This window comes from Oryx dammah, unplaced genomic scaffold, assembly GCF_014754425.2.
Source record: "Oryx dammah isolate SB20612 unplaced genomic scaffold, SCBI_Odam_1.1 HiC_scaffold_29, whole genome shotgun sequence".
NCBI classification, from domain to species: Eukaryota; Metazoa; Chordata; class Mammalia; order Artiodactyla; family Bovidae; genus Oryx; species Oryx dammah.
The window spans coordinates 43,547,985-43,562,461 of NW_024070213.1; the positions used below are offsets into that span (position 1 = coordinate 43,547,985).

At 48.3% G+C, this 14,477-nt stretch overlaps 1 protein-coding gene across 1 annotated transcript in view; it reads left to right on the top strand.

Moving 5' to 3' along the window:
- The window catches only part of LOC120858571 (voltage-dependent calcium channel gamma-2 subunit), a 120,362-nt gene extending 106,567 nt beyond the window's left edge, over positions 1-13,795 (top strand). The window contains exons 3-4 of the mRNA XM_040234714.1: positions 11,591-11,731; positions 13,094-13,795. Of these exons, the coding sequence (XP_040090648.1) occupies positions 11,591-11,731; positions 13,094-13,629 (677 nt within the window). The 3' untranslated portion in view covers positions 13,630-13,795. The remainder of the gene's footprint in view (positions 1-11,590; positions 11,732-13,093) is intronic.
- Positions 13,796-14,477: the final 682 nt, after the last annotated feature.

A 14,477-nucleotide genomic window follows, 5' to 3' on the forward strand; every position in this document is an offset into this window, starting at 1 on the left:
TTAGCGCCTCCGCCTCACGCCCTCCACCCACGGGGATAGTTTCTGTTCTGTTCTGGTTCGTTTATTAAAGTGCCCAATGCCACTCTCACCACACTGACTCCACGACCTGTACTTTAATAAACATCAGTCTAGGTAACCCCAGGCCCGTGAAAAACAGCAATAATACTCTTTGCCATGTAAGAACTAACATTTCCTGGGGCTTGTGGGTACCAGACACGGTTCTCATAGCTTCAGACGCGTTGACTCATTGCCCCTTATTGTGGCCCTGGGAGCTGGGTGTGTCCTGCAGCAGAGGTGGCCACTGAGCCTCGTGGGGTGGGGGCAACATGGGATGCATTCAGGCCGTCTCTCCTGAGCCCATCTCCGACCCCAGAGACCACAGAAATTCAGAAAGCCTCCAGCACCTGCACAGGTGGCCCTCCCAGAGGAAGCTCGCTGGGGTCTGAAATCTCTTTCCTATGTCAGTAGATATAGCAAACTTTCATGGAACCCTTGGCCTGAGACACCATAAGTTACCCTCATTTATCTCACAACAACCCGAAGAAGTAGGCACTGTTGGTGTCTCCATTATACAGATGAGAAAAGTGAGACACAGAGGCCACACCGCCAGTGGGAGGCCAGGGGAGTGCAGGATGGGACCCCAAGCAGCCCACAGCAGGAGCCCACGCCCCTAGCCACCGCTCTGAGTGGCTTTCCCTGCATCCCTCCGTCCCCCTGCCTCTTCCCTCCGCTCCTCCTCTCTCCTGTCACTCTTCCTCACACACTCACTCTCTCACGCTCACTCTCACCTGCATCTACAGCAGCTGATTCCCTTTCACAGTCACTGGCTCCTCATCCAGCTCAGTGTGCAGGAGGAGAGGCCGAGAGATGCCCCAGAGCCCAGAAGCTCCGCCCAACTCAGCACATCTTTGTGCTGTTAGAACACATCAAATTCCAAAGGGAATAACAGGCATAAAGAGTTTAACACCATGCCAAGAAAATAAGGAGCCCCGGCTTCCCCTATACCTGATCATGATGACTATTTTGATGAAAGGCACGAGCAGCACCCGGCCAGCCTGGCTGAGTGGTCCCTGATGGAGGTCTGCAGGGCACAGGTCCACCAGGGATGGATGAAACCTTACAAGTCATCTGGTCCCACCTACTCAGAGCCAGACCTGAGACCCAGAGAAGGGAAAGCCCACAATCAGGCCTCAGGACAAGCCAGGCAAAGAGTGGGCACTAGGCAGAGGTCTGCCCACCTCCCTCCACCCTACACACCACTCCCCTCCTCCCCTGCCAGACTGAGTGTGGAAGCAGGATCCCCGAGTGCAGCCATCTATGTGTCCTCCAGCTGTGCCCACCACAGCAGGACACCATGGGTGCCGGGCCCACAGAGCACTGGATTGGAGATGATCTGTCTACAGAACGTGGCCAAAGAAAGAGTGAGTGAGGGATTTATGGCTGAGCCTACCCGCTCCGAAAGGCTGATGATATTCCCTTCTGGGTGCTTATGACACTCCTCATTTCCATCACCAGCATAGAAAACAATAATACACTGTTCCTAGTTTACCCAAGGCTCTGTATTTTCAAAAGCTTCCACAGTCTTCTTCCAATTTAATTACTGTCACCCTGTAAGGTGGGGCTTCCCAGGTGGTGCTAGTGGTAAAGAACCCACCTGTCACTGCAGGAGATGTAAGAGAGGAGGGTTCAATCCCTGGGTTGGGAAAATCCCCTGGAGGAGGAAATGGCAACCCACCCAGTATTCTTGCCTGGAAAATTCCATAGACGGAGCCTGGTGGGCTACAGTCCATAGGGTCACGCAGAGGCAGACATTACTGAAGTGACTTAGCAGGCACCCTATAGGGTAGACAGATTTCCAGTTTTCAGTCCCATTGTACAGACAAGGAAGTAGAGGCCTCAGCAACACCAGGAGATTGGCACAAGGTCTTCCCAAACCAGTCACTAAATATGGGGTCTCCCCAAGCCTCTAGGTAAACCCCCTACTCTTCCATGCTCAGGCTCTGCTGTGCTCACCTCTGAGTCTGACTCCCCACTTGCAGCTTCAGCCTGCACTGAGCCTCTGTGCCCTAGTCTTACACATCCACCTCCCACTCCATGCCCACCATGCATGTCCCCAGAGCACCTCAGCCTTCATGTGTCCCAAACAAACCTTGATTTTCTTCCTTACCTCTTGATCCTCTCCAAGCCCCATCAGTGGTTTTATCCAACCAGCCAGCAAACCCGAGACCCACAAGTTATCCTTACCACCACCCTTTTCTCCACACATATCCATTCATCACAACGCTTTACTTCACCTCCTGAACACCCTTCAAATGCACCCTCCTCTGCTAGACTCTTTGTATCTGCTCTGGTCCAAGCACCACCATCACTTATGTGGTGAGCAACAGTCCTCCTCCTGGTGCCCTACAGCAACCCTAGACCCTTCTTAAATCATTTGCTTCTGAAAATGCAAATCAGGACTTCCCTAGTGGTCCAGTGATTAAGACTCTGCGCTCCCAATGCTGGGGGCACGGGTTCAATCTCTGGTTGGGGAAGTAGGATCCCACATGCCCTGGGTGTAGCCAAAAAAATATATATATATATTTTAATTAAAATCCAAATCAGACTGTGACAGCCCTGCTAGCTTTAAGACCTTTAAAGGCTATCTGTGAGTCCCTGGGTGGCCTGGGCCCGGTTGCTTCAGCCCCCTTAGAGCTCCCCAAGGCCCTGCCCTAGCTCTCTGTGACCAGCCCTTTCAAGTTCCCAGACGAGCCACGCGTCTTCCAGCCCTTGCTTGTGTTGCATCCTCTCCCTAGAATGCCCTGCCTCTATTCTGCCCACTTAGCTTCCCTTTGTCCATCGATCTCAGGAAAGCCCTCTCCAACGCCCATGTCAGCTATAAGGGTGCTCTGACAGCCAGGGGTGCAGTGGTTTGGTGCACAGCCTAGAGTCAGACTCCCTAGGTTCACAAACCCAGCTCCTCCATTTCCTCCCTGCATGGGCTTGAACAAAAGGCTTAATCTCTCTGTGCCTCAGTTTTAGTCTGTGTGTGATGGGAGTAATTATGGAGTTGTAAATGAGAACTAAAGGTTCACACAGGTCCACAGTGTGTGTGTCCCCAGCACACACTGATCCTTCAGTCAGCATCAGCCATCTGCAGGTGACACTCAGTTCAGCTCAGTCGTGTCCGACTCTCTGCAACCCCATGGACTGCTACACACCAGGCTTCCCTGTCCATCACCAACTCCCAGAGCTTGCTCAAACTCTTGTCCATTGAGTCAGTGATGCCATCCAACCATCTCATCCTCTGTTGTCCCCTTCTCCTCCTGCCTTCAATCTTTCCCAGCATCAGGGTCTTTTCCAAGGAGTCAGTTCTTCACATCAGGTGGCCAAAATATTGGAGTTTCAGCTTCAGCATCAGCCCTTCCAAATGAAGGGCCAATTTCCTTGAGGATTGACTGGTTTGATCTCCTTGCAGTACGTTATCCTACTACTTGCCCTCATGGTACCATATGGGTAATTTTCTTGCATAGCACTTCATCTGAATTGTTAATTACATGTTCATCTGTGCCATATGTCGTTCAAGAGAACTTAAACTCAATGAAGACATGGACCAGGCCTGATTTTCCACCCATAAACCTATGCCCAGCCTGGAACCAAGCATGGTGATGGCCACATAGTCAAAAGAAAAACATCCCTCCACTCTGGACCACACAGCTTTTCCCTAGTACAGGTCACTATGTTCTCAGGCCACATTGTAATAGGCAGACCAAATCTGGCCCACCGTTTTTCTAAGTAAAGTTTTATTGGAACACAGCCACACTCATTGATTCACATGTTCCTGATGGCTATTCTCATGCTACAAGGGCAGAGTTGAGTAGTTGCAACAGGGACTTTATGGCTGCAAAGCCAGAAACCTTGACTATGTGTCCCTTTACCGAAACATGTTGCCAATTCCTGGAGATTATTTATAATATGCAACCAAGACTCATACCTTCATGGGGTTGGTAGAAGGTTTAAGTGGGTTCACCCATGGGAGGTACTTAGTAGGGCCTGGCATGTAGGAAGAACCCCAAAAATGGTGTTGTGCAGTTTCATCCGCTTACTTGTAGATCAATAAATACCTGTGCATTGACTAAATAAGATATTCTCTTCTCTCATGATAAGTTTTAGCATTAATACTAATGCTATTCTTTGGCATTGCCTTTCTTTGGGATTGGAATGAAAACTGACCTCTTCCAGTCCTGTGGCCACTGCTGAGTTTTCCAAATTTGCTGGCATATTGAGTGCAGCACTTTCACACCATCATCTTTCAGGATTTGAAATAGCTCAACTGGAATTCCATCACCTCCACTAGCTTTGTTCGTAGTGATGTTTCCCAAGGCCCACTTGACTTCACATTCCAGGATGTCTGGATCTAGGTGAGTGATCACACCATCGTCATTATCTGGATCGTGAAGATCTTTTTTGTACAGTTCTTCTGTGTATTCTTGCCACCTCGTCTTAATATCGTCTGCTTCTGTTAGGTCCGTACCATTTCTGTCCTTTATCGAGCCCATCTTTGCATGAAATGTTCCCTTGGTATCTCTAATTTTCTTGAAGAGATCTCTAGTCTTTCCCATTCTATTGTTTTCCTCTATTTCTTTGCATTGATCACTGAGGAAGGTTTTATCTCTTCTTGCTATTCTTTGGAAATCTGCATCCAAACGGATATATCTTTCCTTTTCTCCTTTGCTTTTCACTTCTCTTCTTTTCACAGCTATTTGTAAGGCCTCCTCAAACAGCTATTTTGCTTTTTTGCACTTTTTCTTGGGGATGGTCTTGATTTCTGTCTCCTGTACAATGTCATGTACCTCCATCCATAGTTCATCAGGCACTCTGTCTATCAGATCTAGTCCCTTAAATCTATTTGTCACTTCCACTATATAGTAATAAGGGATTTGATTTAGGTCATACCTGAATGGTCTAGTGGTTTTCTCCACTTTCTTCAATTTTGGTCTGAATTTGGCAATAAGGAGTTCATGATCCTAGCCACAGTCAGCTCCCAGTCTTGTTTTTGCTGACTGTACAGAGCTTCTCCATCTCTGGCTGCAAAGAATATAATCAATCTGAATTCGATGTCAACCATCTGGTGATGTCCATGTTTAGAGTTTTCTTTTGTGTTGTTGGAAGAGGGTGTTTGCTATGACCAGTGCATTCTCTTGGCAGAACTCTATTAGTCTTTGCCCTGCTTCATTCCGCATTCCAAGGCCAAATTTGGCTGTTACTCCAGGTGTTTCTTGACTTCCTACTTTTGCACTCCAGTACCCTATAATGAAAAGGACATCTTTTGGGGGTATTAGTTCTAGAAGGTCTTGAAGGTCTTTGTAGAACTGTACAACTTCAGCTTCTTCAGCATTACTGGTCAGAGCATAGACTTGGATTACCATGATATTGAATGGTTTGCCTTGGAAACGAACAGAGATCATTCTGTTGTTTTTGAGATTGCAGCCAAGTACTGCATTTCAGACTCATTTGTTGACTATGATGGCTACTCCATTTCTTCTAAGGGATTCCTGCCCACAGTAATAGATATAACGGTCATCTGAGTTAAATTCACCCATTCCAGTCCATCTTAGTTCACTGATTCCTAGAATGTCGATGTTCATTCTTGCCATCTCCTGTTTGACCACTTCCAGTTTGCCTTGATTCATGGACCTGACATTCCAGGTTCCTATGCAATATTGCTCTTTACAGCATCGAACCCTGCTTCCATCACCAGTCCCATTCACAACTGGGTGTTGTTTTTGCTTTGGCTCCATCCCTTCATTCTTTCTGGAGTTATTTCTCGACTGATCTCCAGTAGCATATTGGGCACCTACCGACCTGGGGAGTTCCTCTTTCAGTATCTTATCATTTTACCTTTTCATACTGTTCATGGGGTTCTCAAGGCAAGAATACTGAAGTGGTTTGCCATTCCCTTCTCCAGTGGACCACATGCTGTCAGACCTCTCCACCATGACCTGCCCATCTTGGGTGGCCCCACAGGGCGTGGCTTAGTTTCATTGAATTAGACCAGGCTGTGGTCCTAGTGTGATTAGATTGACTAGTTTTCTGTGATTATGGTTTCAGTGTGTCTGCCCTCTGATGCCCTCTTGCAACACCTACCGTCTTACTTGGGTTTCCCTTACCTTGGACGTGAGCTCTCCCTTCACGGCTACTCCAGCAAAGCACAGCCTCTGCTCCTTACCTCTGATGCGGTCAGCTCCTCTCGGCAGCTGCCCCTGACCTCGGGCCCAGGATAGCTCCTCTCAGCCGTGCTAGTGTGCCTTTGCAGCTGCCACGCTCGTGCGCTGTCGCAGCCAATGCACACAATTGCACTCATCTCACACACTAGTAAAGTAATGCTCAAAATTCTCCAAGCCAGGCTTCAGCAATATGTGAACTGTGAACTTCCAGATGTTCAAGCTGGTTTTAGAAAAGGCAGAGGAACCAGAGATCAAATTGCCAACATCTGCTGGATCATCGAAAAAGCAAGAGAATTCCAGAAAAACATCTATTTCTGCTTTATTGACTATGCCAAAGCCTTTGACTGTGTGGATCACAATAAACTGTGGAAAATTCTGAAAGAGATGGGAATACCAGACCACTTGACCTGCCTCTTGAGAAACCTGTAGGCAGGTCAGGAAGCAACAGTTAGAACTAGACATGGAACAACAGACTGGTTCCAAATAGGGAAAGGAGTACGTCAAGGCTGTATATTGTCACCCTGCTTATTTAACTTATATGCAGAGTACATCATGAGAAACGCTGGGCTGGCAGAAGCACAAGCTGGAATCAAGATTGCTGGGAGAAACATCAATAACCTCAGATATGCAGATGATACCACCCTTATGGCAGAAAGTGAAGAGGAACTAAAAAGCCTCTTGATGAAAGTGAAAGAGGAGAGTGAAAAAGTTGGCTTAAAGCTCAACATTCAGAAAACGAAGATCATGGCATCTGGTCTCATCACTTCATGGCAAATAGATGGGGAAATAGTGGAAACAGTGGCTGACTATTTTTCTGGGCTCTAAGATTGCTGCAAATGGTGATTGCAGCCGTGAAATTAAAAGATGCTTACTCCTTGGAAGGAAAGTTATGACCAATCTAGACAGCATATTAAAAAGCAGAAACGTTACTTTGCCAACAAAGGTCTGTCCAATCAAGGCTATGGTTTTTCCAGTAGTCATGTATGGATGTGAGAGTTGGACTGTGAAGAAGGCTCAGTGCTGAAGAATTGATGCTTTTGAACTGTGGTGTTGGAGAAGACTCTTGAGAGTCCCTTGGACTGCACGGAGATCCAACCAGTCCATCCTAAAGGAGGTCAGTCCTGAACATTCATTGGAAGGACTGATGTTGAAGCTGAAACGCCAATATTTTGGCCACCTGATGCAAAGAGCTGACTCATTTGAAAAGACCCTGACGCTGGGAAAGATTGAGGGCAGGAGGAGAAGGGAACGACAGAGGATAAGATGGTTGGATGGCATCACCGACTCGATGGACATGCGTCTGGGCAGACTCTGGGAGTTGGTGATGGACAGGAGGCCTGGTGTGCTGCGGTTCATGGGGTCGCAAAGAGTCAGACACGACTGAACGACTGAACTGAACTGAGCAATGCTATTGCTATTAATACAGTAATATAGGTTACTAGGAAGTCAGGATAATTCATAAGGAAACTGTGTCTGGCATGAAAGAAAAAGGACATTAAAAACAACAAAAATCGCTACCCTTTACTGCCCTCCTAGTATCAGAAACAAAACAGTTATTATCCAATTTAGTCCTTGCAATAGCCTGTCTCAAACATTCAGACACATACTAGTCTTGTTACAAAGATATTTTTAAAATGTGAATTCTTTTATGTATTTTTATTGAAGTATAGTTTACTTACAACACTTAATTTCTGTACAGCAAAGTGACTCAGTTTTATATATATACATATATACGCTTTTTCATGTTCTTTTCTCTTTTTCGGCCATGCTGTACAGCTTATGGGATCTTAGTCTGACAATCAGGGATCAAACCTGGGCCCTGGCAGTGAGGGCACTTGAGTCTTAACCTCTAGAGAACCAGAAAATTCCCCATATTCTTTTCCATTATGGTTTATCACAGGGTATCAGATATAGATCCCTGTGCTCTACAGTAGGACCCTGTTGTTTATCCAAAATGCAGACTTTAATTCAGTACAATTGAACTAGATGGGGCGGGGCCTGAGAATCTGCATTTCTGCTAAGCTCCTTTCATGATGCCCTCATTGCTGGTACTTGACTACCATTTGAGCAGCAAGGCCTTACATGTTCCTATGAACAGGAGATTTCCTGTCCCATTTACAGGACAAGGAAACTGAGACTCTAGAGAGGTAAGATCCTTGCCCAAGATTACAGTTACTAAGTGGCAAAGCCAGGCTCTGAACTTAGGTGTGGCTAACTCCAAAATTCCTCTGTGACATTGCCCAGCCAGAATGACCTCCTTCAGAAGACTGTTTCAGTGTGGGGGTCCCTGCCAGCTCGAAACCGGCTTTCTGCCAACCTGGATCTGGGTCCTGAGGACTTCAGTCTTCCTAGGCTGGTACTGTTTCCCAGCTGCCCCTATCACCTTTTTTCTGGGTAAAGAGGCCTCTTCCAAGGGAAGCTGGTGTCTGAGTTGGCTCTGCTGGAGTAAAGAGGCTTCTGTTTGTTGCCTGCTTGCTGCTTTGTTACCTTGTGAAGTGATCCTGTTTTCTCCACGTTGGCTGCAACACAGCAAATGTCTCCCTCCAGCCTGCCCACTCCCCCAACCCAGTACACACACACACACGCGCGCGTGTGCACGCACATGCATGCACACACACACAGCATCTCATCTCCCTCCGCAGCTGGTGCTCTCTCTGCTGCCAGGAAAGTTGAGTTGGGGCATCCAGGCTCCCACAGCCGACTGGCTGAACCGGAAACGTCAGGCCCAGGGCTGCCGTGAGGCGTGAGCTCTGAGGATGCAGACCTGGCCTGCCAAATGCAGCACACTGCGGGCAGGAAGAACCTGCTTCCTTGCAGGGAAAAGGCCAGAGACCTTCCTCCCCGCTGCTCATCTGAGCAGCCGCTGCTGCCCTTTGGAAGTCACCCCAGCCTCTCTATCTTTCTTTATACTGTTGTCCCTGTTTCCAGCTGGTCAGAAATCATAGCCACACAGAGAAGGAAAAGTATTAGAAATCATCTAATGGTCCACACCATGTTAAACATGGGGAAACCAGAGGGGGCAAGGTACCTGCCTCAGCCACAGAGCAAGGAAGGGCAGAGCTGGGAGCAGAACCCAGGTCTCTGGATCCTGCAAGATGCTTCCTGGGCTCTTTAAAAACCCCAGAGGAAGAATCCAGGGTATCCAAAAGTTGGACTGATCTGGGCTTGAATCCTGACTTACTAACTGGGTGGTTTTGAGCAAGCTACATCACCTCTCTGAAACTCAGTTTTCTCATCTATAAATTGGGGCAAAAAATACACCCTGCAAAGGTATTATGAGGATTAAATTGTACCATGTATGTCAGACCCAACGCGGTGTGTTTGTTTAATCCATCCTATCTCTTGTGAGCTGGGTCTTCGAAACGCTCTTGCCATCCTCATGTACTTATGGAGATGAGCCTCCAGGTAGCTGTGAATGGGCGCATCTGGGCATGTGTTCCTGTATGGTGGGGGTGGGGGGTGTCAATCCAATTGGGGATAGAGATATCATCTCAGAAAACATCTGCAGGAAGAAAGCATCCACTCAGGTTTGGAGAGGAGGCAGCCCAGTCCTTGCCCACCGGGGGAGAGGGCTACTAGACTGCAGAGTAACTCAGCTGCCCATCACCCTCTTACCCCTGTTTCAAAATGAGCAGCTCAGGTGCCCCCAACTTGCAATACAGAACTCCACCCTTCTTCAAGTCCCCCCAAAATAATCCACTCATTCAAGAGCATCACGAGCAATGTAAACTGAAGATCCACCAGGGAAAGAAGGGTTTTACATCACATGTCACAGTAAATGGCCTAAAACTTTTTCTTAGAAAAATTCCTCAAGTTCTATAGAAAAATTCTCTTCTTCACAGATCCTTTGTGGTCATGCTGCCACCAGAAGGAACAGGGATGGGCCAGTAGGGCAGGCACTTCCCCTCCAAAGCATACACCCCCTACCACCCTCCGGGCCGAGCCAAAGGGTTCTCAGTCTAAAAGGATTTACCTTCCTAGGTTGCCATTCAAGCCACCCCAACGTGTCAGGAAGACATCCTTTTCCTTATACTAGCCACCAGATACCTCTGCCTCCTGCCTGGTCCACACAGGCCAGGACATGGGGTCGGAGATCCTCAGGTCACTCTCTGCCTATTTGAATCTGGATAGAAAAAAATATTTTACTTTCCAGACACACTGCCAAAGACTCCATGCTTCTGGGGCATCTTTCAGACACAGCCCCCCTCATGTACCCCCAACCACCTCCCCTCCCCCGCCCCAGCCATCTGTGCCTCTCTCTCATTCTCCTCCATGCTAGGGTAAAATGTTCATTAAAATATTCTTTTTTTCTCCTGCCTGTTTGTTCATCCTTCCTTCTTAACTTGTCTTGAGAGGTTTTTTTAATTTGCTTTTTGCTTTTATTCTCTTCTGTTTTCTTTGCAATGTGTCAGTTTCTTCCTCTTTCTGGACCACCTCTCCACATTGATTCACAAGGCAAGCTTGTATCGGGGGCTTTCTGTATCTCTGGCTTTGAATTAGGTGTTGAGGACAGAACAAATGAAGAGAGAGAACTAAAAAAAAAAAAAAAAAAAAAAAACAGCTACAATCCTCTCTCTCATGGGATCCCATGACCTATGGTGGATGCATATATATAAACAACTATTTACTATAATAACTACCTGAGCAAATGTTTACTATATGGCTTCAGAGACCTATCTTAAGTACATTATCAGAATTAACTCATTTAATCCTCACAATAATGTTAAGAGGCAGGAACTATCACCATGCCAATTTTACAGGTGAGGAAATTGAGGCATGAAGAAATGAGATGACTTACCCAAACTTATACAGCTAATAAATGCTAAAGGCAGAGTCCAACCACCCAGCTCTAACCACTATAACACACCGCCTTTCTCTGTGCCCCAAGTGCCCCAAAGTGCAGAGGAGAAAGCTAATAAGTTTGCCTAAAGAAATCAGGAAAGGCGTCATGGAGGAGGGGACTTTGAGCTGGGTTTTGATGGATGAATAGAAGTTGGCTGAGTGAAAAAGAGCAAGAAAGACATTCTAGGAAGAAAGCTCAGTATGGCAAAAGTCAGAAACATGCAATAATATGTCATGGGAAGTTTGTTGTGGCTGGACAGGAGGGAAGGTGGGGCTGGGGAGAGACCAGGTCTCACAGGGCCATGTGAGTCTCATGAAGTGCTGGGGTTTCATCCTTGCAGAAGCGGGGAGCCCCTGTGAATTGAGCGGTGGCGTGCTCCCTCTCCCTCCCTAGTATTGCTAAGCAACCTCCACTCTGGTCCTGCGTCCATAAAACTCACCCAGCCCCCGCCCCTGTGAGCTCCTCCCTCTCCTCCCTCTGGCACACCACGCCTCATCTCACAGCCATGGCATTCTCTCTCCCCACCCACTGTGTTCTCCAGGGGCTGTGAGGGCCTCGAGCATCTTCCCGATCCTGAGTGTGATTCTGCTCTTCATGGGCGGACTCTGCATTGCAGCCAGCGAGTTCTATAAGACTCGACACAACATCATTCTGAGTGCCGGCATCTTCTTCGTGTCTGCAGGTAAGAGCTGCTGCACCAGGGGGCCCGAGGCTAGGCCCACCAACAGGGAGGAGGCTGAGGTTGGGGGGCCTGGTGACTGGAGGGGCCTGGCAAAGAAAGGAGGGGAGAGAGGAGAGGGATTTCTGGACCTTCCAACAGGCCAAGTCGCACAGAAGGCAGGCTGTGCTGGGCTCCTGTGCCATAGCCAGGCCTGAGCCCTCCACTGAGTCCACCGGGATTGTCCCCACACCCCGACCTTTAGCCCAGTGACTCACCTTTCCCCCACCTCCTGAAAGAAGACCCCACTCCCAAGACCCTCTCAGGATGCTGGGTCTGTCCTCATCACCCTCTTCCCTCCCTGTCCTACCCAGGTGGGAGCAGGCAGGCACTCAAAACCACATTTCTCAGTACAGCTACGTGACAAGTCACACTGGCTTCAGATGCCAGAAGAACATGGGTGGTAGCATGAGCCATTTAATAAGAACAACTAACGTTTAAGCAGCACTTACTACATGAAGACTCTTAACAGCTTTCATGTGTATTAACTCACATGTAGTAGTAACTCATACGTATTCCTATGTATTCATCTTCTCCCAACCTAAAAGAAGTAAGCCCTATTATTATATCTACTTCACAGATATGGAAACTTAGATGATGGTTACCTTGCCAAAGGCTTTGCATATAGGCAGTGTGGCTCCAGGAGCCAGACTTAACCCCTTGCTTGTGCTTCTTATTTAGACTCTAAGTTGTGTCCGACTCTTTCATACCCCATGGACTGTAGCCCATCAGGCTCCTCTGTCCATGGGATTTTCCAGGCAAGAATACTGGAGTGGGTTGCCATTTCCTTCTCCAAAGGATCTTCCTGACCCAGTGATTGAACTGCAGTGGCAGGCATTGGCAGGCAGATTCTTTAAAACTGAGCCACCGGGGAAGCCCTAACACCCTGCTACAACAGCTTCAAATCCCAGTGCAGCCTTAAGCAACTTGCTTAACCTCTCTGCAATCTGTTTTCTCATCTGCAAACCCTTTGCAAAGCACTCAGCTGTGAAAGCAGGTAGTAAATGCTCAATAAGTAATATCATTACTCAGTATATTGTAGAATGTCCTGCTGTTCTCTCCCTTCTTGCCATATCTGTGATTCCTTCAGCTCTTCCCTTTCTGGCTCTCTCCAAACAGAATGATAGGACAGTAAGGTGATGCTTGCAACTTCCCACTATATCAGCCCATCCATTCTCCACAAAAACTCTGGACCAGGGAAAGCACATCCAGGTGTCCGCCTCCCGCCATCCTGCCCAGGGCCTGGCATCCTGCTTGGATACTAACCGTCATTACTTCTGCTTTCCCCTCCACCCTGCCTCCCCTCCACGCCCGTCCCGCCCGCAGGTCTGAGTAACATCATTGGCATTATAGTGTACATATCTGCCAATGCCGGAGACCCCTCCAAGAGCGACTCCAAAAAGAATAGTTACTCCTACGGCTGGTCCTTCTACTTCGGGGCCCTGTCCTTCATCATCGCCGAGATGGTCGGGGTGCTGGCCGTGCACATGTTTATCGACCGGCACAAACAGCTGCGGGCCACAGCCCGCGCCACGGACTACCTCCAGGCCTCCGCCATCACCCGCATCCCCAGTTACCGCTACCGCTACCAGCGCCGCAGCCGCTCCAGCTCGCGCTCCACCGAGCCCTCACACTCCAGGGACGCCTCCCCCGTGGGCATCAAGGGCTTCAACACCTTGCCGTCCACGGAGATCTCCATGTACACCCTCAGCAGGGACCCCCTGAAGGCCGCCACCACGCCCACCGCCACCTACAACTCCGACAGGGATAACAGCTTCCTCCAAGTTCACAACTGTATCCAGAAGGAGAACAAAGACTCTCTCCACTCCAACACAGCCAACCGCAGGACCACCCCCGTATGAAGCCCACGGGGGCCTCGCCAGCGCCGCCCAAAGCCGGGAGGAGGGGCGCGGCCCGCGGGATGGGCCCGGGGGTGAAGGGTGGGGGGGGACACCAAACCATACCAGGGGGGACAAACCTTCCAAAAGGCAAGCAAAAAAAAAAAAAAAAAAAAAAAAAAAAAAAAAAAAAACATAACAAGTAAATTAAAAAAAAAAAAAGAACAACATATAAGAGGAACAAAGAGGCAAAACAATAAATGTGCAAAAATATAAACGAGGGAAGGAAAAACAAACTTTAAAAAAAAGCAAGAGAGGATAAAAATTTAAAATAGAAAATAAATCTAAATGAAAATGCATGATTTCCCATGTACCATTATTTTAACATTTAATAAAAACCAATTTAAATGAAAACATACAAGGGAACCAAGATAATATTAAAGCAAAAAAAAAAAAATGAGAAGGAGCAGAAAGGAAGGGAAACGTTCTTTGCGTTTATCAGGGGTTTATGTTACTTTTTTTTTAATGCAGGGAGAGTTACTTTTCTGTTCCCTTTAACCCCAAGCGGGCTCCGCCTCCCTGGGAGAGTGGGGGAGGTGGAGACTCAGGGGCCCCGGGGCCAGGTTAGCCTCTTGGTCACTGCCAGGTCCCTGGAGCCTCAGGATGGGTGCCCCAGGAACGCTGGGCAAGCTCGGTGGCTTGCGAGCCGGCTCCACCCAGCATTGATGGGGCAATTGTAGGCCTCCAGGTGACCCAAGAGTCCTTGGTCCCTCCTGTCCGAAAGGTGCCTGGAGGGGGGTGCATCTGGGGCTTGCCCAGCCCTGGGGTTCCCAGTCCTTATGGTCCTTAACCCACTGTGATGACTTCCTAGG